Below are 25,016 nucleotides of genomic sequence, written 5' to 3'. Positions count from 1 at the left end.
CATACAGTCACCCCTATATTTACAATGATAGTCATGGTTGGAGTGTCCCTGAGCATACAGTCAGTCCTATAGTTACAGTGATAGTCATGGTTGGAGTGTCCCTGAGCATACAGTCAGTCCTATAGTTACAGTGATAGTCATGGTTGGAGTGTCCCTGAGCATACAGTCAGTCCTATAGTTACAGTGATAGTCATGGTTGGGGTGTCCCTGAGCATACAGTCAGTCCTATAGATACAGTGATAGTCATGGTAGGAGTGTCCCTGAGCATACAGTCAGCCCTATAGTTACAGTGATAGTCATGGTTGGGGTGTCCCTGAGCATACAGTCAGTCCTATAGTAACAGTGATAGACATGGTTGGGGTGTCCCTGAGCATACAGTCAGTCCTATAGTTACAGTGATAGTCAGGGTTGGAGTGTCCCTGAGCATACAGTCAGTCCTATAGATACAGTGATAGTCATGGTTGGGGTGTGCCTGAGCAGTGATAGTCATGGTTGGGGTGTGCCTGAGCAGCGATAGTCATGGTTGGGGTGTCCCTGAGCATACAGTCACCCCTATAGTTACATTGATAGTCATGGTTGGGGTGTCCCTGAGCATACAGTCACCCCTATAGTTACAGTGATAGTCATGGTTGGGGGGTCCCTGAGCATACAGTCAGTCCTATAGTTACAGTGATGGTCATGGTTGAGTTGTCCCTGAGAATACAGTCACCCCTATAGTTACAGTGATAGACATGGTTGGGGTGTCCCTGAGCATACAGTCACCCCTATATTTACAATGATAGTCATGGTTGGAGTGTCCCTGAGCATACAGTCAGTCCTATAGTTACAGTGATAGTCATGGTTGGAGTGTCCCTGAGCATACAGTCAGTCCTATAGTTACAGTGATAGTCATGGTTGGAGTGTCCCTGAGCATACAGTCAGTCCTATAGTTACAGTGATAGTCATGGTTGGGGTGTCCCTGAGCATACAGTCAGTCCTATAGATACAGTGATAGTCATGGTAGGAGTGTCCCTGAGCATACAGTCAGCCCTATAGTTACAGTGATAGTCATGGTTGGGGTGTCCCTGAGCATACAGTCAGTCCTATAGTAACAGTGATAGACATGGTTGGGGTGTCCCTGAGCATACAGTCAGTCCTATAGATACAGTGATAGTCGTGGTTGGGGTGTCCCTGAGCATACAGTCAGTCCTATAGTTACAGTGATAGTCAGGGTTGGAGTGTCCCTGAGCATACAGTCAGTCCTATAGATACAGTGATAGTCATGGTTGGGGTGTGCCTGAGCAGTGATAGTCATGGTTGGGGTGTGCCTGAGCAGCGATAGTCATGGTTGGGGTGTCCCTGAGCATACAGTCACCCCTATAGTTACATTGATAGTCATGGTTGGGGTGTCCCTGAGCATACAGTCACCCCTATAGTTACAGTGATAGTCATGGTTGGGGGGTCCCTGAGCATACAGTCACCCCTATAGTTACAGTGATAGTCATGGTTGGGGTGTCCCTGAGCAGTGATAGTCATGGTTGGGGTGTCCCTGAGCAGTGATAGTCATGGTTGGGGTGTCCCTGAGCAGTGATAGTCATGGTTGGGGTGTCCCTGAGCAGACAGTCAGCCCTATAGTAACAGTGTTAGTCATGGTTGGGGGGTCCCTGAGCATACAGTCACCCCTATAGTTACAGTGATAGTCATGGTTGGGGTGTCCCTGAGCATACAGTCACCCCTATAGATACAGTGATAGTCATGGTTGGGGTGTCCCTGAGCATACAGTCACCCCTATAGTTACAGTGATAGTCATGGTTGGGGGGTCCCTGAGCATACAGTCACCCCTATAGTTACAGTGATAGTCATGGTTGGGGGGTCCCTGAGCATACAGTCACCCCTATAGTTACAGTGATAGTCATGGTTGGGGTGTCCCTGAGCAGCGATGGTCATGGTTGGGGTGTCCCTGAGCAGACAGTCAGTCCTATAGTTACAGTGATAGTCATAGTTAGGGTGTCCCCGAGCATACAGTCAGTCCTATAGTTACAGTGATAGTCATGGTTGGGGTGTCCCTGAGCATACAGTCAGCCCTGTGGATACAGTGTTGATCATGGTTGGGGTGTCCCTCAGCAGCGATGGTCATGGTTGGGGTGTCCCTGAGCAGCGATGGTCATGGTTGGGGTGACCCTGAGCTGCGATGGTCATGGTTGGGGTGTCCCTGAGCAGCGATGGTCATGGTTGGGGTGACCCTGAGCAGCGATGGTCATGGTTGGGGTGTCCCTGAGCAGCGATGGTCATGGTTGGGGTGTCCCTGAGCAGCGATGGTCATGGTTGGGGTGTCCCTGAGCAGCGATGGTCATGGTTGGGGTGTCCCTGAGCAGCGATGGTCATGGTTGGGGTGTCCCTGAGCAGCGATGGTCATGGTTGGGGTGTCCCTGAGCAGCGATGGTCATGGTTGGGGTGTCCCTGAGCAGCGATGGTCATGGTTGGGGTGTCCCTGAGCAGCGATGGTCATGGCTGGGGTGTCCCTGAGCAGCGATGGTCATGGTTGGGGTGTCCCTGAGCAGCGATGGTCATGGTTGGGGTGTCCCTGAGCAGCGATGGTCATGGTTGGGGTGTCCCTGAGCATACAGTCACCCCTATAGTTACAGTAATAGTCATGGTTGGGGGGTCCCTGAGCATACAGTCACCCCTATAGTTACAGTGATAGTCATGGTTGGGGGGTCCCTGAGCATACAGTCACCCCTATAGTTACAGTGATAGTCATGGTTGGGGTGTCCCTGAGCATACAGTCAGCCCTATAGATACAGTGATAGTCATGGTTGGGGTGTCCCTGAGCATACAGTCACCCCTATAGTTACAGTGATAGTCATGGTTGGGGGGTCCCTGAGCATACAGTCACCCATATAGTTACAGTGATAGTCATGGTTGGGGGGTCCCTGAGCATACAGTCACCCATATAGTTACAGTGATAGTCATGGTTGGGGGGTCCCTGAGCAGTGATAGTCATGGTTGGGGTGTCCCTGAGCAGTGATAGTCATGGTTTGGGTGTCCCTGAGCAGTGATAGTCATGGTTGGGGTGTCTCTGAGCATACAGTCACCCCTATAGTTACAGTGATAGTCATGGTTGGGGGGTCCCTGAGCATACAGTCACCCATATAGTTACAGTGATAGTCATGGTTGGGGGGTCCCTGAGCAGTGATAGTCATGGTTGGGGTGTCCCTGAGCAGTGATAGTCATGGTTGGGGTGTCCCTGAGCAGTGATAGTCATGGTTGGGGTGTCCCTGAGCAGACAGTCAGTCCTATAGTTACAGTGATAGTCATGGTTGGGGTGTCCCTGAGCATACAGTCAGTCCTATAGTTACAGTGATAGTCATGGTTGGGGTGTCCCTGAGCATACAGTCAGCCCTGTGGATACAGTGTTGATCATGGTTGGGGTGTCCCTGAGCAGCGATGGTCATGGTTGGGGTGTCCCTGAGCAGCGATGGTCATGGTTGGGGTGTCCCTGAGCAGCGATGGTCATGGTTGGGGTGTCCCTGAGCAGCGATGGTCATGGTTGGGGTGTCCCTGAGCAGCGATGGTCATGGTTGGGGTGTCCCTGAGCAGCGATGGTCATGGTTGGGGTGTCCCTGAGCAGCGATGGTCATGGTTGGGGTGTCCCTGAGCAGCGATGGTCATGGTTGGGGTGTCCCTGAGCAGCGATGGTCATGGTTGGGGTGTCCCTGAGCAGCGATGGTCATGGTTGGGGTGTCCCTGAGCAGCGATGGTCATGGTTGGGGTGACCCTGAGCAGCGATGGTCATGGTTGGGGTGTCCCTGAGCAGCGATGGTCATGGTTGGGGTGTCCCTGAGCAGCGATGGTCATGGTTGGGGTGTCCCTGAGCAGCGATGGTCATGGTTGGGGTGTCCCTGAGCAGCGATGGTCATGGTTGGGGTGTCCCTGAGCAGCGATGGTCATGGTTGGGGTGTCCCTGAGCAGCGATGGTCATGGTTGGGGTGACCCTGAGCAGCGATGGTCATGGTTGGGGTGTCCCTGAGCATACAGTCACCCCTATAGTTACAGTGATAGTCATGGTTGGGGGGTCCCTGAGCATACAGTCACCCCTATAGTTACAGTGATAGTCATGGTTGGGGGGTCCCTGAGCATACAGTCACCCCTATAGTTACAGTGATAGTCATGGTTGGGGTGTGCCTGAGCAGCGATAGTCATGGTTGGGGTGTCCCTGAGCAGTGATAGTCATGGTTGGGGTGTCCCTGAGCAGTGATAGTCATGGTTGGGGTGTCCCTGAGCAGACAGTCACCCCTATAGTTACAGTGATAGTCATGGTTGGGGTGTCCCTGAGAATACAGTCAGTCCTATAGTTACAGTGATGGTTATGGTTGGGGTGTCCCTGAGCATACAGTCACCCCTATAGTTACAGTGATAGTCATGGTTGGGGTGTCCCTGAGAATACAGTCAGTCCTATAGTTACAGTGATAGTCATGGTTGGGGTGTCCCTGAGCATACAGTCACCCCTATAGTTACAGTGATAGTCATGGTTGGGGTGTCCCTGAGCAGTGATAGTCATGGTTGGGGTGTGCCTGAGCAGCGATAGTCATGGTTGGGGTGTCCCTGAGCAGTGATAGACATGGTTGGGGTGTCCCTGAGCATACAGTCACCCCTATAGTTACAGTGATAGTCATGGTTGGGGTGTCCCTGAGCAGTGATAGTCATGGTTGGGGTGTGCCTGAGCAGCGATAGTCATGGTTGGGGTGTCCCTGAGCAGTGATAGTCATGGTTGGGGTGTCCCTGAGCAAACAGTCAGTCCTATAGATACAGTGATGGTTATGGTTGGGGTGTCCCTGAGCATACAGTCAGTCCTATAGTTACAGTGATAGTCATGGTTGGGGTGTCCCTGAGAATACAGTCAGTCCTATAGTTACAGTGATAGTCATGGTTGGGGGGTCCCTGAGCATACAGTCACCCCTATAGTTACAGTGATAGTCATGGTTGGGGGGTCCCTGAGCATACAGTCACCCCTATAGTTACAGTGATAGTCATGGTTGGGGGGTCCCTGAGCAGTGATAGTCATGGTTGGGGTGTCCCTGAGCAGTGATAGTCATGGTTGGGGTGTCCCTGAGCAGTGATAGTCATGGTTGGGGTGTCCCTGAGCATACAGTCAGTCCTATAGTTACAGTGATAGTCATGGTTGGAGTGTCCCTGAGCATACAGTTAGTCCTATAGTTACAGTGATAGTCGTGGTTGTGGGGTCCCTGAGCATACAGTCAGTCCTATAGTAACAGTGATAGACATGGTTGGAGTGTCCCTGAGCATACAGTCAGTCCTATAGTTACAGTGATAGTCATGGTTGGAGTGTCCCTGAGCATACAGTCAGTCCTATAGTTACAGTGATAGTCGTGGTTGTGGGGTCCCTGAGCATACAGTCAGTCCTATAGTAACAGTGATAGACATGGTTGGAGTGTCCCTGAGCATACAGTCAGTCCTATAGTTACAGTGATAGTCGTGGTTGGGGTGTCCCTGAGCATACAGTCAGTCCTATAGTTACAGTGATAGACATGGTTGGAGTGTCCCTGAGCATACAGTCAGTCCTGTGGATACAGTGTTGATCATGGTTGGGGTGTCCCTGAGCAGCGATAGTCATGGTTGGGGTGTCCCTGAGCAGTGATAGTCATGGTTGGGGTGTCCCTGAGCAGACAGTCAGTCCTATAGATACAGTGATAGTCATGGTTGGGGTGTCCCTGAGCAGACAATCAGTCCTATAGTTACAGTGATAGTCATGGTTGGAGTGTCCCTGAGCATACAGTCAGTCCTATGGATACAGTGATAGTCATGGTTGGGGTGTCCCTGAGCATACAGTCCCCTTATAGTTACAGTGATAGTCATGGTTGGAGTGTCCCTGAGCATACAGTCAGTCCTATAGTTACAGTGATAGTCATGGTTGGAGTGTCCCTGAGCATACAGTCAGCCCTATAGTTACAGTGATAGTCATGGTTTGGGTGTCCCTGAGCATACAGTCAGCCCTGTGGATACAGTGTTGGTCATGGTTGGGGTGTCCCTGAGCAGCGATGGTCATGGTTGGGGTGTCCCTGAGCAGCGATGGTCATGGTTGGGGTGTCCCTGAGCAGCGATGGTCATGGTTGGGGTGTCCCTGAGCAGCGATGGTCATGGTTGGGGTGTCCCTGAGCAGCGATGGTCATGGTTGGGGTGTCCCTGAGCAGCGATGGTCATGGTTGGGGTGTCCCTGAGCAGTGATAGTCATGGTTGGGGTGTCCCTGAGCATACAGTCAGTCCTATAGTTACAGTGATAGTCATGGTTGGAGTGTCCCTGAGCATACAGTTAGTCCTATAGTTACAGTGATAGTCGTGGTTGTGGGGTCCCTGAGCATACAGTCAGTCCTATAGTAACAGTGATAGACATGGTTGGAGTGTCCCTGAGCATACAGTCAGTCCTATAGTTACAGTGATAGTCATGGTTGGAGTGTCCCTGAGCATACAGTCAGTCCTATAGTTACAGTGATAGTCGTGGTTGTGGGGTCCCTGAGCATACAGTCAGTCCTATAGTAACAGTGATAGACATGGTTGGAGTGTCCCTGAGCATACAGTCAGTCCTATAGTTACAGTGATAGTCGTGGTTGGGGTGTCCCTGAGCATACAGTCAGTCCTATAGTTACAGTGATAGACATGGTTGGAGTGTCCCTGAGCATACAGTCAGTCCTGTGGATACAGTGTTGATCATGGTTGGGGTGTCCCTGAGCAGCGATAGTCATGGTTGGGGTGTCCCTGAGCAGTGATAGTCATGGTTGGGGTGTCCCTGAGCAGACAGTCAGTCCTATAGATACAGTGATAGTCATGGTTGGGGTGTCCCTGAGCAGACAATCAGTCCTATAGTTACAGTGATAGTCATGGTTGGAGTGTCCCTGAGCATACAGTCAGTCCTATGGATACAGTGATAGTCATGGTTGGGGTGTCCCTGAGCATACAGTCCCCTTATAGTTACAGTGATAGTCATGGTTGGAGTGTCCCTGAGCATACAGTCAGTCCTATAGTTACAGTGATAGTCATGGTTGGAGTGTCCCTGAGCATACAGTCAGCCCTATAGTTACAGTGATAGTCATGGTTTGGGTGTCCCTGAGCATACAGTCAGCCCTGTGGATACAGTGTTGGTCATGGTTGGGGTGTCCCTGAGCAGCGATGGTCATGGTTGGGGTGTCCCTGAGCAGCGATGGTCATGGTTGGGGTGTCCCTGAGCAGCGATGGTCATGGTTGGGGTGTCCCTGAGCAGCGATGGTCATGGTTGGGGTGTCCCTGAGCAGCGATGGTCATGGTTGGGGTGTGCCTGAGCAGCGATGGTCATGGTTGGGGTGTCCCTGAGCAGCGATGGTCATGGTTCGGGTGTCCCTGAGCAGCGATGGTCATGGTTGGGGTGTCCCTGAGCAGCGATGGTCATGGTTGGGGTGTCCCTGAGCATACAGTCAGTCCTATAGTTACAGTGATAGTCGTGGTTGGGGGGTCCCTGAGCATACAGTCAGTCCTATAGTTACAGTGATAGTCATGGTTGGGGTGTCCCTGAGCATACAGTCCCCTTATAGTTACAGTGATAGTCATGGTTGGAGTGTCCCTGAGCATACAGTCAGTCCTATAGTTACAGTGATAGTCATGGTTGGAGTGTCCCTGAGCATACAGTCAGCCCTATAGTTACAGTGATAGTCATGGTTTGGGTGTCCCTGAGCATACAGTCAGCCCTGTGGATACAGTGTTGGTCATGGTTGGGGTGTCCCTGAGCAGCGATGGTCATGGTTGGGGTGTCCCTGAGCAGCGATGGTCATGGTTGGGGTGTCCCTGAGCAGCGATGGTCATGGTTGGGGTGTCCCTGAGCAGCGATGGTCATGGTTGGGGTGTCCCTGAGCAGCGATGGTCATGGTTGGGGTGTCCCTGAGCAGCGATGGTCATGGTTGGGGTGTCCCTGAGCAGCGATGGTCATGGTTGGGGTGTCCCTGAGCAGCGATGGTCATGGTTGGGGTGTCCCTGAGCAGCGATGGTCATGGTTGGGGTGTCCCTGAGCAGCGATGGTCATGGTTGGGGTGTCCCTGAGCAGCGATGGTCATGGTTGGGGTGTCCCTGAGCAGCGATGGTCATGGTTGGGGTGTCCCTGAGCAGCGATGGTCATGGTTGGGGTGTCCCTGAGCATACAGTCAGTCCTATAGTTACAGTGATAGTCGTGGTTGGGGGGTCCCTGAGCATACAGTCAGTCCTATAGTTACAGTGATAGTCATGGTTGGGGTGTCCCTGAGCAGTGATAGTCATGGTTGGGGTGTCCCTGAGCAGTGATAGTCATGGTTGGGGTGTCCCTGAGCAGACAGTCACCCCTATAGTTACAGTGATAGTCATGGTTGGGGTGTCCCTGAGAATACAGTCAGTCCTATAGTTACAGTGATAGTCATGGTTGGGGTGTCCCTGAGAATACAGTCAGTCCTATAGTTACAGTGATGGTTATGGTTGGGGTGTCCCTGAGCATACAGTCAGTCCTATAGTTACAGTGATAGTCATGGTTGGAGTGTCCCTGAGCATACAGTCAGTCCTATAGTTACAGTGATAGTCATGGTTGGGGTGTCCCTGAGCATACAGTCAGTCCTATAGTTACAGTGATAGTCATGGTTGGGGTGTCCCTGAGCAGCGATGGTCATGGTTGGGGTGTCCCTGAGCAGACAGTCAGTCCTATAGTTACAGTGATAGTCATGGTTGGAGTGTCACTGAGCATACAGTCAGCCCTATAGTAACAGTAATAGTCATGGTTGGGGTGTCCCTGAGCATACAGTCAGTCCTATAGTTACAGTGATAGTCATGGTTGGAGTGTCCCTGAGCATACAGTCAGTCCTATAGTTACAGTGATAGTCGTGGTTGGGGGGTCCCTGAGCATACAGTCAGTCCTATAGTTACAGTGATAGTCATGGTTGGAGTGTCCCTGAGCATACAGTCACCCCTATAGTTACAGTGATAGTCATGGTTGGGGTGTCCCTGAGCAGTGATAGTCATGGTTGGGGTGTCCCTGAGCAGTGATAGTCATGGTTGGGGTGTCCCTGAGCAGACAGTCACCCCTATAGTTACAGTGATAGTCATGGTTGGGGTGTCCCTGAGAATACAGTCAGTCCTATAGTTACAGTGATAGTCATGGTTGGGGTGTCCCTGAGAATACAGTCAGTCCTATAGTTACAGTGATGGTTATGGTTGGGGTGTCCCTGAGCATACAGTGAGTCCTATAGTTACAGTGATAGTCATGGTTGGAGTGTCCCTGAGCATATAGTCAGTCCTATAGTTACAGTGATAGTCGTGGTTGGGGTGTCCCTGAGCATACAGTCAGTCCTATAGTTACAGTGATAGTCATGGTTGGGGTGTCCCTGAGCATACAGTCACCCCTATAGTAACAGTGATAGACATGGTTGGGGTGTCCCTGAGCATACAGTCAGTCCTATAGTTACAGTGATAGTCATGGTTGGAGTGTCCCTGAGCATACAGTCAGTCCTATAGTAACAGTGATAGTCATGGTTGGGGGGTCCCTGAGCATACAGTCACCCCTATAGTTACAGTGATAGTCATGGTTGGGGTGTCCCTGAGCATACAGTCAGTCCTATAGTTACAGTGATAGTCATGGTTGGGGTGTCCCTGAGCAGTGATAGTCATTGTTGGGGTGTCCCTGAGCAGTGATAGTCATGGTTGGGGTGTGCCTGAGCAGCGATAGTCATGGTTGGGGTGTCCCTGAGCAGTGATAGACATGGTTGGGGTGTCCCTGAGCATACAGTCACCCCTATAGTTACAGTGATAGTCATGGTTGGGGTGTCCCTGAGCAAACATTCAGTCCAATAGATACAGTGATGGTTATGGTTGGGGTGTCCCTGAGCATACAGTCAGTCCTATAGTTACAGTGATAGTCATGGTTGGGGTGTCCCTGAGAATACAGTCAGTCCTATAGTTACAGTGATAGTCATGGTTGGGGGGTCCCTGAGCATACAGTCACCCCTATAGTTACAGTGATAGTCATGGTTGGGGGGTCCCTGAGCATACAGTCACCCCTATAGTTACAGTGATAGTCATGGTTGGGGGGTCCCTGAGCAGTGATAGTCATGGTTGGGGTGTCCCTGAGCAGTGATAGTCATGGTTGGGGTGTCCCTGAGCAGTGATAGTCATGGTTGGGGTGTCCCTGAGCATACAGTCAGTCCTATAGTTACAGTGATAGTCATGGTTGGAGTGTCCCTGAGCATACAGTCAGTCCTATAGTTACAGTGATAGTCGTGGTTGTGGGGTCCCTGAGCATACAGTCAGTCCTATAGTAACAGTGATAGACATGGTTGGAGTGTCCCTGAGCATACAGTCAGTCCTATAGTTACAGTGATAGTCATGGTTGGAGTGTCCCTGAGCATACAGTCAGTCCTATAGTTACAGTGATAGTCGTGGTTGTGGGGTCCCTGAGCATACAGTCAGTCCTATAGTAACAGTGATAGACATGGTTGGAGTGTCCCTGAGCATACAGTCAGTCCTATAGTTACAGTGATAGTCGTGGTTGAGGTGTCCCTGAGCATACAGTCAGTCCTATAGTAACAGTGATAGACATGGTTGGAGTGTCCCTGAGCATACAGTCAGTCCTATAGTTACAGTGATAGTCATGGTTGGAGTGTCCCTGAGCATACAGTCAGTCCTATAGTTACAGTGATAGTCATGGTTGGAGTGTCCCTGAGCATACAGTCAGTCTTATAGTTACAGTGATAGACATGGTTGGAGTGTCCCTGAGCATACAGTCAGTCCTATAGTAACAGTGATAGACATGGTTGGAGTGTCCCTGAGCATACAGTCAGTCCTATAGTTACAGTGATAGTCATGGTTGGGGTGTCCCTGAGCATACAGTCAGCCCTGTGGATACAGTGTTGATCATGGTTGGGGTGTCCCTGAGCAGCGATAGTCATGGTTGGGGTGTCCCTGAGCAGTGATAGTCATGGTTGGGGTGTCCCTGAGCAGTGATAGTCATGGTTGGGGTGTCCCTGAGCAGACAGTCAGTCCTATAGTTACAGTGATAGTCATGGTTGGAGTGTCCCTGAGCATACAGTCCCCTTATAGTTACAGTGATAGTCATGGTTGGAGTGTTCCTGAGCATACAGTCAGTCCTATAGTTACAGTGATAGTCATGGTTGGAGTGTCCCTGAGCATACAGTCACCCCTATAGATACAGTGATAGTCATGGTTGGGGTGTCCCTGAGAATACAGTCACCCCTATAGTTACAGTGATAGTCATGGTTGGGGGGTCCCTGAGCATACAGTCAGTCCTATAGTTACAGTGATAGTCATGGTTGGAGTGTCCCTGAGCATACAGTCACCCCTATAGTTACAGTGATAGTCATGGTTTGGGTGTCCCTGAGCATACAGTCAGTCCTATAGTTACAGTGATAGTCATGGTTGGAGTGTCCCTGAGCATACAGTCAGTCCTATAGTTACAGTGATAGTCGTGGTTGGGGGGTCCCTGAGCATACAGTCAGTCCTATAGTTACAGTGATAGTCATGGTTGGAGTGTCCCTGAGCATACAGTCACTCCTATAGTTACAGTGATAGTCATGGTTGGGGTGTCCCTGAGCAGTGATAGTCATGGTTGGGGTGTCCCTGAGCAGTGATAGTCATGGTTGGGGTGTCCCTGAGCAGACAGTCACCCCTATAGTTACAGTGATAGTCATGGTTGGGGTGTCCCTGAGAATACAGTCAGTCCTATAGTTACAGTGATAGTCATGGTTGGGGTGTCCCTGAGAATACAGTCAGTCCTATAGTTACAGTGATGGTTATGGTTGGGGTGTCCCTGAGCATACAGTCAGTCCTATAGTTACAGTGATAGTCATGGTTGGAGTGTCCCTGAGCATACAGTCAGTCCTATAGTTACAGTGATAGTCATGGTTGGGGTGTCCCTGAGCATACAGTCAGTCCTATAGTTACAGTGATAGTCATGGTTGGGGTGTCCCTGAGCATACAGTCAGTCCTATAGATACAGTGATAGTCATGGTTGGGGTGTCCCTGAGCATACAGTCTGTCCTATAGTTACAGTGATAGTCATGGTTGGGGTGTCCCTGAGCATACAGTCTGTCCTATAGTTACAGTGATAGTCATGGTTGGGGTGTCCCTGAGCATACAGTCAGTCCTATAGTTACAGTGATAGTCGTGGTTGGGGTGTCCCTGAGCATACAGTCAGTCCTATAGTTACAGTGATAGTCATGGTTGGGGTGTCCCTGAGCATACAGTCACCCCTATAGATACAGTGATAGTCATGGTTGGGGTGTCCCTGAGCATACAGTCAGCCCTATAGTAACAGTGATAGACATGGTTGGGGTGTCCCTGAGCATACAGTCAGTCCTATAGTTACAGTGATAGTCATGGTTGGAGTGTCCCTGAGCATACAGTCAGTCCTATAGTTACAGTGATAGTCGTGGTCGGGGGGTCCCTGAGCATACAGTCACCCCTATAGTTACAGTGATAGTCGTGGTTGGGGGGTCCCTGAGCATACAGTCAGTCCTATAGTTACAGTGATAGTCATGGTTGGAGTGTCCCTGAGCATACAGTCACCCCTATAGTTACAGTGATAGTCATGGTTGGGGTGTCCCTGAGCAGTGATAGTCATGGTTGGGGTGTCCCTGAGCAGAGATAGTCATGGTTGGGGTGTCCCTGAGCATACAGTCAGTCCTATAGTTACAGTGATAGACATGGTTGGAGTGTCCCTGAGCATACAGTCAGTCCTATAGTAACAGTGATAGACATGGTTGGAGTGTCCCTGAGCATACAGTCAGTCCTATAGTTACAGTGATAGTCATGGTTGGGGTGTCCCTGAGCATACAGTCAGCCCTGTGGATACAGTGTTGATCATGGTTGGGGTGTCCCTGAGCAGCGATAGTCATGGTTGGGGTGTCCCTGAGCAGTGATAGTCATGGTTGGGGTGTCCCTGAGCAGTGATAGTCATGGTTGGGGTGTCCCTGAGCAGTGATAGTCATGGTTGGGGTGTCCCTGAGCAGTGATAGTCATGGTTGGGGTGTCCCTGAGCATACAGTCAGTCCTATAGTTACATTGATAGTCATGGTTGGAGTGTCCCTGAGCATACAGTCAGTCCTATAGTTACAGTGATAGTCGTGGTTGTGGGGTCCCTGAGCATACAGTCAGTCCTATAGTAACAGTGATAGACATGGTTGGAGTGTCCCTGAGCATACAGTCAGTCCTATAGTTACAGTGATAGTCATGGTTGGAGTGTCCCTGAGCATACAGTCAGTCCTATAGTTACAGTGATAGTCGTGGTTGTGGGGTCCCTGAGCATACAGTCAGTCCTATAGTAACAGTGATAGACATGGTTGGAGTGTCCCTGAGCATACAGTCAGTCCTATAGTTACAGTGATAGTCGTGGTTGGGGTGTCCCTGAGCATACAGTCAGTCCTATAGTTACAGTGATAGACATGGTTGGAGTGTCCCTGAGCATACAGTCAGTCCTATAGTTACAGTGATAGTCATGGTTGGGGTGTCCCTGAGCATACAGTCAGCCCTGTGGATACAGTGTTGATCATGGTTGGGGTGTCCCTGAGCAGCGATAGTCATGGTTGGGGTGTCCCTGAGCAGTGATAGTCATGGTTGGGGTGTCCCTGAGCAGTGATAGTCATGGTTGGGGTGTCCCTGAGCAGACAGTCAGTCCTATAGTTACAGTGATAGTCATGGTTGGAGTGTCCCTGAGCATACAGTCCCCTTATAGTTACAGTGATAGTCATGGTTGGAGTGTCCCTGAGCATACAGTCAGTCCTATAGTTACAGTGATAGTCATGGTTGGAGTGTCCCTGAGCATACAGTCACCCCTATAGATACAGTGATAGTCATGGTTGGGGTGTCCCTGAGAATACAGTCACCCCTATAGTTACAGTGATAGTCATGGTTGGGGGGTCCCTGAGCATACAGTCAGTCCTATAGTTACAGTGATAGTCATGGTTGGGGGGTCCCTGAGCATACAGTCAGTCCTACAGTTACAGTGATAGTCATGGTTGGAGTGTCCCTGAGCATACAGTCACCCCTATAGTTACAGTGATAGTCATGGTTTGGGTGTCCCTGAGCATACAGTCAGCCCTGTGGATACAGTGTTGGTCATGGTTGGGGTGTCCCTGAGCAGCGATGGTCATAATTGGGGTGTCCCTGAGCAGCGATGGTTATGGTTGGGGTGTCCCTGAGCAGCGATGGTCATGGTTGGGGTGTCCCTGAGCAGACAGTCAGTCCTATAGTTACAGTGATAGTCATGGTTGGGGTGTCCCTGAGCATACAGTCAGTCCTATAGTTACAGTGATAGTCATGGTTGGGGTGTCCCTGAGCATACAGTCAGCCCTGTGGATACAGTGTTGATCATGGTTGGGGTGTCCCTGAGCAGCGATGGTCATGGTTGGGGTGTCCCTGAGCAGCGATGGTCATGGTTGGGGTGTCCCTGAGCAGCGATGGTCATGGTTGGGGTGTCCCTGAGCAGCGATGGTCATGGTTGGGGTGTCCCTGAGCAGCGATGGTCATGGTTGGGGTGTCCCTGAGCAGCGATGGTCATGGTTGGGGTGTCCCTGAGCAGCGATGGTCATGGTTGGGGTGTCCCTGAGCAGCGATGGTCATGGTTGGGGTGTCCCTGAGCAGCGATGGTCATGGTTGGGGTGTCCCTGAGCATACAGTCAGTCAGAAGAGACCGGCTAGCAAGAAGAATAAGTAAGTTAGCAATAAAAAGCGTGGCTGCATGCTGACTTCCCTCTAGCTGCACAGACGTGGCACTGGTCAGCAGGACTTGGAAAGGACCGCGAGGCTCCAGACTCTCTCTCTGGTGTCTCTTTACCACCACGTAGTCTCCAGGCTTCAGGTTATGCGTACTGAGGTCTCTGTCTGGATCTGAAAAGGAATCAGAAACAATTTGCCGACCTTTTCCAAGGCCTGGCTCAGCTGTGTGGCATGTTCCACCTGGTTTCCTGCCATCAGTTATAGGATCTGTGGAAAGTAGGGGCTTAGTCTGGGTGCACAGCCAAAAAGTACTTCAAAGGGGGACAATCCCATCTTACTATTGGTGGTGGTCCTAACTGAATGGTGGGCCGCAGAAAGGCACGGCCTTCCGGATCTCTAACTTAAGAGTGCCATTTTGTCTCTCAACCCCACCACTAACTTGGAAAGGTAAGGGGTGTTCAGGGCCTGTTCTACACCCAGGAGGGACAAGGCTTCAGGTCTTTACCAGTCCAGTGAATTGGGTTCTGCGACCGGACTCTATGGTCTCCGGAAGTCCAAACCTGCAGAAAAATCTCACTCACCACCTTCTTGGCTGCGGCTCTGGCAGTAGCCTTGGTCATGGGAGAAGCTTCTGGCCACTCTAGAAAGAGATCAATGCACACAGGCACGTATTCCTACGCACCACTCTTTGGTAGCTGGATAAAATCCATCTGCAGTCTCTGGAAGGGATACAGTGGCTTCGGTGTCACCTTTTGTGGGGTCTGTCCCACCTTACCCGGGTTGTGGCGGGCACAGACTATGCAGGCTTTCACTAGTCTAGTGACAGGGGTAGTAATGCCCGGGGCAAACCACTTGCGGTTTATGAGCACTAGCATGGCCATTTTGGATATGTGTGTGCGTCCGTGGGCTACTTGACTTACTGTCGGTCCAGGGCTCCGGGCAGGCACACTCTCTCTCCCAGCATCCAGGTCCCATCGGCATCTGGGCTCCAGCTTTCCTCCACACTCCCTTCACTTCTGATGACACTCGGGCCACCAGGGACTGGAACACCTGTGGATCAAACTTTTAGCTCAGAACTCACCGCTGAGACTTCAGGACAGTCTCTGGGCTCCATCTGTGCAGCTGCCTTCGCCATCCCGTCAGCCACATACTTGCCCTTGGCTTGTGGAGTTACCAAATTGTGTGTGGTTTAACTTTTATTATCCTCACCTCTTGTGGAAGTAAGAGAGCATCCATGAGCTCTTTAACCAGCGTGCCATGCTTAACGGGGTTCCCTGCAGAGGTGAGGAAATCTCTAGCCTTCCATAAGGGTTCATAGTCGTGTTTAGACCCCAGGACTATACCTTGAGTATAGATGTTTGCCCTTTTACCTTCCACCAGCTGTAGCACTTCCCTGAGTGCCGTCACTTCACCTCCTGCGCTGACCTGTGTGGAGGGAGTGGTTCTGCTTGTACTGCCTCATGTGCGCCACTGACCACTGTATATCCAGTGTAGAACCGTCTGTCTTCTCCTGCAGACCTGGAGCCATCTATGAGAAAAAATGCCTCCTCCACCCCCCTCTGAATCCTGGAAGACTGGCGATAGAATGAAGGATTCAGAGCTGTGCACCTTATCAGTGTATCCTGGGGCATGAGGAGTGCACACTGGAGTCTGAGCTGTCTGGCCTTTGCTCAGATACTTGGGCTGTACTTGGTGAGGACACTGTGCAAGGTATGTGGGGTTTGCACTGTAACTGAGTGATCTAGGGTCTAGGATCAACTTACTGGCCCTGCTGAGCAGATTGCTGGCTGCAGCTACTGACATATGAGGGGCTCCCCTCACGACTGAGTCTATCTCGGCCTAATAGTGGGCCACTGGGGAGGCCACCACGTTCCTGGGCTAGACACTTGTGGCGTAGCCTAGATACTAAGTGCAAAATAAAACAAAAGTTTGATCCAGTGGGATGTGCCTAGGGCCGGTGCACACAGGATTTGCCACCTTAAGGCTATAGAAGGCATCAATTGCCTCCTGACTCAGGGCAAATGGAGAAGAGACAATTCAATTATCAAGGGGCAACATCAGGCTGGAGGCAGGAGACCTTATCCCAGGCTGCAGGAGCTGGCCAGTCCTAGAAACATGTGAAGAGGCTTAGGGCCTCAGGACAGGGGCACATTCTGGACTGCCAGCTTTCTTTCCTCTGTCAGGTATTTGCCTGTGGCTGAGAAGCAGTGGCCTAGGGAGACCACCATCTCCTTGCAATACTGGAACTTGTCTCTGGAAACTTTGCAACCCTTCTGTAACAGAAAACACATAAGGTCAATAAATGCATCCTGGCAAACCTGAAAAATGGAGGCACAAAAACAGTAGGTCATCCGCATACTGTAAAAGAACATCATCCAGTAAGGGGCTAGTCTGCCAGTCTACTCCCTGTAGGGCTGTGGAGTACTGGCTAGGGGAGTTTTAACCCCCTTGTGGGAATCTGCACCAGATGTACTCGAATACTAAACTGGTAAAGGAAAATAGGTTCTGGCAATCTTCGTGTAGGGGCACAGAGAGTAAGACATTTGCCAAATCAATAATAATGAAGCATGTGGCACTCTTAGGGACGGCTGCCAGTGAGGTGTGTGGGTTAGGAACCACTGGACTTCAGTACACTCATTGACAGCTCAGAGGTCATGGACAGTCTTACATGTATCCGGCTGTTCTTTCTGGATATTTCTCTTGACTGGGAACCGGTTAAATCATCGTCCACTACCAACCCCCCCAGTCCCGCCCTGTTGGGGGCATCTCCGTTTCCTAGAATGTGGCTACTTACTTCAGTCATGTCTCTCCTCCCCGCAGTTGAAACATGCCCCCTTGAGCTAGGCTCTCACAGGACCGAAACTTCTCTCAGTCTCACTTTGGCAATGGTTTGTGAAACTAGTCTCTGTTCCCCATGGCTTTCTGTCTTGTCTATCCCACTGTACGCCAGTCTGACAGAGATGTCTCCAGTCCTTTAACAAAACAACTGGCAAGTGCACTAGATGTACACCAGACAGTCAGGTCATACCCCATGTGTCCAAAAGCTGTAAACAGTTCGCTTTAACAGTCCGCTTTATCTCATCTAGACATATGGGATTCTCCCTTAACTATCTTTAGCCCAGCGTTCCGTGCTATCTAAAAAGTTCTGGCCAGACTTAAAAGTCTCAAACAGAAGTCAGTTACACTTACATGAAGTGTTGGTGTTTAGTCAAAAAGGAAACAAAAGTCAAAGGCTCTGTCATAGAGTTGGGGGCTTGTCCTTGCTTAGTCTGTTCGCGGAGTACACAGGGGGACCTTACATGGCATACAAGGCACACTGCATTCTTGCATTACAAGGAAAATCCTTTAAGGCTGTTAGCTAAAACATGGGACGCAGCTTTGCGCGTCCCATGTTTGTAAACAGTTTGTTTGTAAACAGTTACCAGCCTGTGAGCTACGAGATAACAAAACACAGATTCATCCCCCCTCGCTCTCCCTCGTTTACTCTTTAAACTTCAAAAAGCAGGAACTAGAGACATTGCAACACTTTTTTATAGTAATTTTTCCCTAATCGTCAGGATCAAAAAAGTTTTAACTGGAACACAATAAAACAAACAACTTCCCACTCCAAGAATTATCTCAGCAGATATCTGGAATTAATGAAAAAATTCACCTTTGCCGGCTTTTATTCCAGACATCTATCAAGATTCTCCAAGGGTGCTCAGCTGCTAAACTACAACAAAAAACAGTTGTTTTCTACAACTATTATCCTCAACCAGCCTTTATGGCCGCCAACACAGTAGAGTCATAGGCAATTAATTTCAGGAACTTGAGAAAATAAACTGGCCGCTGAAGATTGGTAGGGTGTGTCATCTTCTCTAATCACCAGCTACAGCGGTGGAGTCTAAGAGGGTGCTGGTCTGGATCCTAGGCACCTTATTTTTTTCCCTTTTTGCAGGGAGGAAAATATGATATCTATTTTTTTCTCAAATACTCTTCAAACCAAAACCTTTAAATGTCCCTTATCGCCCGTCCTCTTTCTTCAATAGGCACTCTGAAGTATTCCTGTCACTCTGTCCTGGTCTGTCCGTCAAAGCCAGAGGCTCTAAGTGTCTGTTTGCAAATCTGATCAAGTTTTCTCACTTGTACATTCAAGCGATCGTCTGACACATCCAAACCTTCACAACTACTTTTCTTTTCACCACAATGCAACCAGCCCTTATGTTCCATTATGTCAACTTTGCACTTTTCCATCAGTCCTACTTAACTTTCAACAGCCTACTTACTTTTTACCTTCATGTGAGAAACAATCTCAGTCCCTTGTCCACAATGCACTTGAAATCAATTTACTCTGTTCACTACCTATCATAAATGTCTACAACTGCAACACTGCCAAACTGTCCCCACAGACACAGGGAATGCCAACACCTCAATTTACCGACCCCAAATAAACTAGATACCAGACTTCCACAGAGAACTCATTACCAAGTCAACTCTCTTACTGACTCTTAGACTGATTGTCCATCACCTTACAATTGGTTATTTGCCACATTTATAGTGAGCATACTGTTATATATGGACATTTAAGGGCAAAGTACATAACATCACACAAGGAGATAACCTTACCCAGTCCTTTCAGCCAGTGAAACAGAAGTGACAGTCAAGGCAGACAGTTCTGGTCACTGGCCGCCTTGACTCCTACGGAGGTCACCTCAATGGTCAAATGTCCATTCTAGTATGCCAACCTAGGAGCGCCAAATGATAGAGATTTTTTTATCTAGGACTCAAAACATAATAAAGCAAACAACTTCCCACTCCAAGAATTCTCTCAGCAGGGATCCTAAATTAAAATTTTGTCGCAAGACACGCACTTACAAGCACGAGAAGAAGATTGTGAACTCCGGCGGACCGAAGCGGGGAAGCGACAGATGCAGGAAATCGGACGCACGGGCTACATGGATCGCACCGGACTTAATCTTCATCGGACCGTCCAGAACGGGGATTGCGACAGGACCTGGTAAGTAAATTTACCCCATTGTGTGCACAATTTGTCTAGTGTGTTCCTAAGGAAAATATAAAATGTAACCTGCTTTGTTGTTTTATCTTGATCTACAAATCCCTACATCTATGTCTTAGTTATATACATACCTGGGATTGACTCCTCACCTGATATAATCCCGTTACAGACCGGGCTTATATGAAACGAGCAGTTGGAGTCGGCCGACTGTGCTGATAAGGCTCTGTTACACTAAGAGTAGTGATAGGAGACTTTCAGCTGTTCAGGGTTGTGAGCGAGTGTTGTACCATACCACAGGTTGCGTGGATAACTCTCTTTCACTTCCTGCACTTCCTAGAATGTGAGCGTTCAGGAAGTGTCTATAAAAACAATGAATTGACCTTGTATACCCTTTAGGGGTCTGGGATGTCACAGGTGGGTCAGATGATTCTCCCAAATCTGATTCCGATTTCATCCAGGTAAACTATGGAAAACCCTGTAGGGAGAATCTCATCCGGACTAAAAAGAATTTCAGAGGAGGGGCTGAACCTCTTCCTAATTTGGATATATCCTTACAGCCCAGTCTACATTTATGACTCTAAACACAGTTCACATGATCTGCTTCTGAGTATTGTCAGTCAGACCTCGCCCTGTGTGGTAACTGTGAGTCACACCCACTGGTCTCCAAGGTATACAGAACTTTACTTTCATTTCTTCTTCTGCTGTCAGCGATGGCGTCTGCTGCTCTGGGACAGGAGCTGACGTGCTCCATCTGTCTGGACCTCTATACAGATCCAGTTACCCTGAGATGTGGACACAACTTCTGCCAGGTCTGTATTGATCAGGTCCTGACTACACAGGACGGGTCTGGAGGTTATTCCTGTCCTGAGTGTAGAGCAGAGTTCCAGGAGCGGCCGGCACTGCAGAGGAACATCACTTTGTGTAATGTGGTGGAGAACTTCAGGTCCACTCATCCACCCCAGGAGGAGACCAAGATCTTCTGCTCTTACTGCATCCACTCTCCTGTACCTGCTGTGAAATCCTGTCTCCTGTGTGAGGCTTCTCTGTGTGAGGAACATCTGAGAGTCCACAACAAGGGACCTGCACACGTCCTCATAGATCCCAGCACCTCCCTGGAGAACAGGAAATGTCCCACCCATAAGGAGCTCCTGAAGTATTACTGCATGGAGGACGGGAATTGTATCTGTGTGTCCTGCAGTCTGGCCGGAGAGCACCGAGGTCATCAGGTAGAGACACTGGAAGAGGCCTCTGAGAAGAAGAAGAATAAACTGAGAGAAGTTCTGCAGGAACTGACAACTAAGAGACTTAAGACCCACAAGAGAGTCCAGAGTCTGAAGGAGCACCGGAGAAGAGCTCAAGACAAAGCATCTGGAGAAGAGCAAAGAGTCACTGCCCTGTTTATTGACCTCAGGAGACAACTGGATGACTTGGAGAAGAAGATCCTGAGTGAGATCTCCAGGCAGAGGCAGAAGGAGTCTCGGTCACTGACTGATGTCATCCAAAAACTGGAAAGAGACAAGGAAGAGCTGTCCAGGAAGATGAAGGACATTGAGGAGATGTGTAACATGACTGATCCACTGACTGTGTTACAGGAACCAGAGGAGAGAGGTGATGAGGACAGAGGGGGACATGATGGAGGAGATGAGGACATAGGGGGAGATGATGGAGGTGATAAGGACAAGGAGGGAGATGATGGAGGTGATGAGGACAGGGAGGGAGGTGATGGAGGTGATGAGGACACGGAGGAAGATGATGGAGGTGATGAGGATACGGAGGGAGATGATGGAGGAGATGAGGACACGTGGGGACATGATGGAGGTGATGAGGACACAGGGGCAGATGATGTGGGTGATGGGGACACGGAGGGAGATGATGGAGGTGATGACACAGGGGGAGATGATGGGGTTGCAGAGCTGATCTCCCACTTATCAGACACATTATCGGATATAATACGAGGTGTAAATGTGACCTTCTATGTGCAGGATCCTGCAGACATATCACTGGATATAGACACGGCTGCTAATAATCTCCTTATATCAGACGACCTGAAAACTGCAACCTGGACACGAACAAGGCAGAATCGTCCAGACACCGCAGAGAGATTCCTGTACTATCAGGTGATGAGCAGGAGTTACATTACCTCCGGAAGACATTACTGGGATGTGGAAGTCAGTGGGGCAGAGATGTGGAGTGTGGGGGTGTGTTACCCCAATATAGATGGGAGGGGGCATCAGTCAGACATTGGAGATGATTACAAGTCCTGGGGTTTACTGGGAGAACAACGTTATTATAGTCAGTATTCAGTTAGACATGACAGTAATGAGATTGAGTTACCTCACTATGTCTGCAGTGGTAGAGTCAGGATCTATGTGGATTATGAGGGGGGGGAGTTGTCTTTCTATGCGCTGTGTGACCCCATCAGACACTTACACACCTTCACCACCAGGTTCACCGAGCCGCTACACGCTGTGTTATATGTATCGGAAGGTTCTATAAAGATATTAGGAGGAGGACAACGGTGAGAACTAGAAGAATGTGATTGGAGGAGCATCCAGCCTATCAGATCCAGCAGTGGGAGGGGCTTCCTTAGTCCCTATTCACACATCAGTAATTGGTCAGTTTTGTGCATCAGTTGTTGTGAGATAAAACCAGGAGAGAAGACGACACAAGATCCGGGATGATGGAAAGTTCTGCCCCTGCTCCGCTATTTCCATCCTCTCCTGACGTGTGACCTCACAAACTGATGTGTGAATGAGGTCCTACACAGGTCTAGGGCTCCCCACATAAGGGGTTAAAGGGGTTGTCCGACTAGCAATGCTCAGGCAGGCGGCTGGGGAGGTATCAGATGTTTTATGGAGACACCCGGTGTCACATGCAGGAGGTAAGTTTTAAAAAAAGAAAGTTGTACTCGCCTCCTCCGTCGTTCCCGGGGGTCCCGTGCCGACGTCTCCCTGTAAACAAATAGGGGCACGGAAGCTCTGCTGAGTCCGGCTTCTGGCTGTCCACACGGACCGGAAGCCATACTCAGCGGAGCTTCCGTGCCCCTATTTGTTTACAGGGAGAAGGCGGGAGCAACGAAAGAGGCAATTACAACTTTCTTTTTTTAAAACTTACCTCCTGCATGTGACACGGGGCGTCTCCATAAAACATCTGATACATTAATAACTGAGAAGATTTTCCTATAAATACAATTGTATCCTAATAAACATCTTCACTTCCTCCATCCGGATGTGTCCTGGTTATTTCTCCATTCACCTTCCGGGAGCCGGAGCTGATGCCTCTCAGGATGACGTCACTGGAAGCTTTTGGGGGAATCTCTGACAGTCACATTATAGGATGTTCCATCACAGAATCATCTTATTGGATCCTTCATTATTTCCACAATTTTCCCATCCTCCTCCTTCATTCCAGGTGATATATATGACAGTACAGGACAATCCCATTATTCTGTTGAAGGTGGTCCTGACTGAATAGTGGGCAGCAGGAAAGCACTCGCGCCATAGTTTCCCTGTTACTTCTGCAGCACCCCTGCCGATGCAAGGCAGAGGGGTTGTTGCGAATACGTCCCACCATGTAGCTTGCAGCCTGTGTAGGGTCTGATCAGCCCCACAGCATGTCACTATATAACACAGATGAGCACTGCAGCGGTAGAGTCTGCCTGGTAAGGCAGGAGTTAATTGCTTTATGTGATGTAATATGTGTCCATCACAATGACATGTGTTATACCTTGTATCTGTAAGCTGGGATGCAATTGGAGTAACAAAACCCCTGGTCAGGAAACTTTTAGAGTTCAGTTAGCTGAGACAAGCTCAGACAGACAGACCAGAACAGACTCAGAAGAGTCAGTGCAACCAGCAGAGCAGGAGAGCTCAGCTCCCTGCCTGAAGAGTGTAGTGAGTTAGTCAGCGAGAGGAAAGGGGTATCATCCTACCTTCAAGGGTGATATCTGAAGAAACCCAGGATAAGCTGAAGCATCCTACTAGGACACAGCTACCTCCCAGCCTGCCCTTTGCATCCAGGCTGATGATCTACTCCTGTGGCTCCCTCCAACTGCATCTCCAGCATTCTACCATTTGTCAAGGCACATTGCTACTGTTCCTGTCGGTTCCAATAAAGAACTGTAAGTTATTTCTGTCCAACGTCTGCCTCCGCCTGGTCCATGCTACTATGGCTGTCACCATCACAGGCACCCTATCCACCACACAGGGACTCATACTCCAGACCCCAAAGGGTTGCCCCAGGGAGAACTGCTATAACAGCCTCTCTCTCATTATTTCTTGCCAACACCCCCCTGCTGGAGACCTGCCAGGCAGTGGGACAGCCCTCCGGTTCCCCATACCAAGCACCGTGACACTAGCGTGCCTAGGCCGGAACCGCCAGCCACTCAGGTACTGTGGGTCCCGGCTGTCTCCAGGCCCCAAGAAAAGGCTAGGCCCCACTGGGGGATGTTGCCAGTGGCGTCACGAACAGGATTTATACTTCTGTGCCTTATTCTGGCACTATAGACTGTCATTTATTACAAAGACTGTGCTGCCTAACCCTGTTGCTATTCGGGTTTAGGCCCAAGTGATTGTGTGCATTTCTACATTGAACTGTGTTGCTGCTGCCACGTGCTGTCGAGCATCGCTACGGCACTCAGGAAGTGAAACCCTGCAAAGAACTTTATCAGCTCTGCTACATCCGAAGCTGCTGCACCTGAAGCATTTACCTCAGAGGCGTGTGGCGCAGCACGGAATTCCAGCCCGCCAAATCCTCACTGGCGGGAACTCCAGAGTCATCACCAGGCTCCACCGCCTGCGCGTGAGGCACGAAGGACCGTAGAGGAGCTGGAGTGTGTGCAGCCGGCAACAAAGAGGGTTAATCGGCCATCTTGGCTTTCGGCACAGGCTGCGCCTGAAGCCTAGCAGCAGCGTGCGCCTCATCCGGAGTTCCGGCGCACGTGTCCTGCGACTGGAGGAGAACACCACCGAGCCCCTGCTGCCTGCCGGACACAGAGAACGGAGTCCTTTGTGCACCGGAGCTGTCCTGTCACCGCGGCTGAACCTTAGTGAGTACCGCTGGGGAAGTTAAAGGGGGGTAGAGATTGTTTCCGATGCTAGGTTATTGGCTCACCTCCTAGGGAATAGTGACTGTTTCTTAAAGATCCCACGTCCCATTCTAGCCATCGCCCATAGCGACGGATATTGTGTAACCCTGCGGGCTTCCATCAGCTAGACCAGTCATGTCCGCCCAGGACGAAGATACGGAGCTGGAGCAGGTCCCGTCCCCTGGTCCCTCCTCAGGGTACCGGAGCTTGTTAAGCCCGCCA

At 50.1% G+C, this 25,016-nt stretch overlaps 1 protein-coding gene across 1 annotated transcript in view; it reads left to right on the top strand.

Annotated features, from left to right (window-relative positions):
- The first annotated feature begins 20,382 nt into the window (after positions 1–20,382).
- Positions 20,383–25,016, top strand: part of LOC140125856 (uncharacterized) — a 67,726-nt gene continuing 63,092 nt past the window's right edge. Inside the window, exon 1 of the mRNA XM_072144731.1 lies at positions 20,383–22,228. Coding sequence (XP_072000832.1) covers positions 20,419–22,228 — 1,810 coding nt within the window. The 5' untranslated portion in view covers positions 20,383–20,418. The remainder of the gene's footprint in view (positions 22,229–25,016) is intronic.

Source organism: Engystomops pustulosus, chromosome 4, assembly GCF_040894005.1.
Source record: "Engystomops pustulosus chromosome 4, aEngPut4.maternal, whole genome shotgun sequence".
Classification (NCBI taxonomy): domain Eukaryota; kingdom Metazoa; phylum Chordata; class Amphibia; order Anura; family Leptodactylidae; genus Engystomops; species Engystomops pustulosus.
This window is presented reverse-complemented; position numbering and strand designations above follow the sequence as displayed.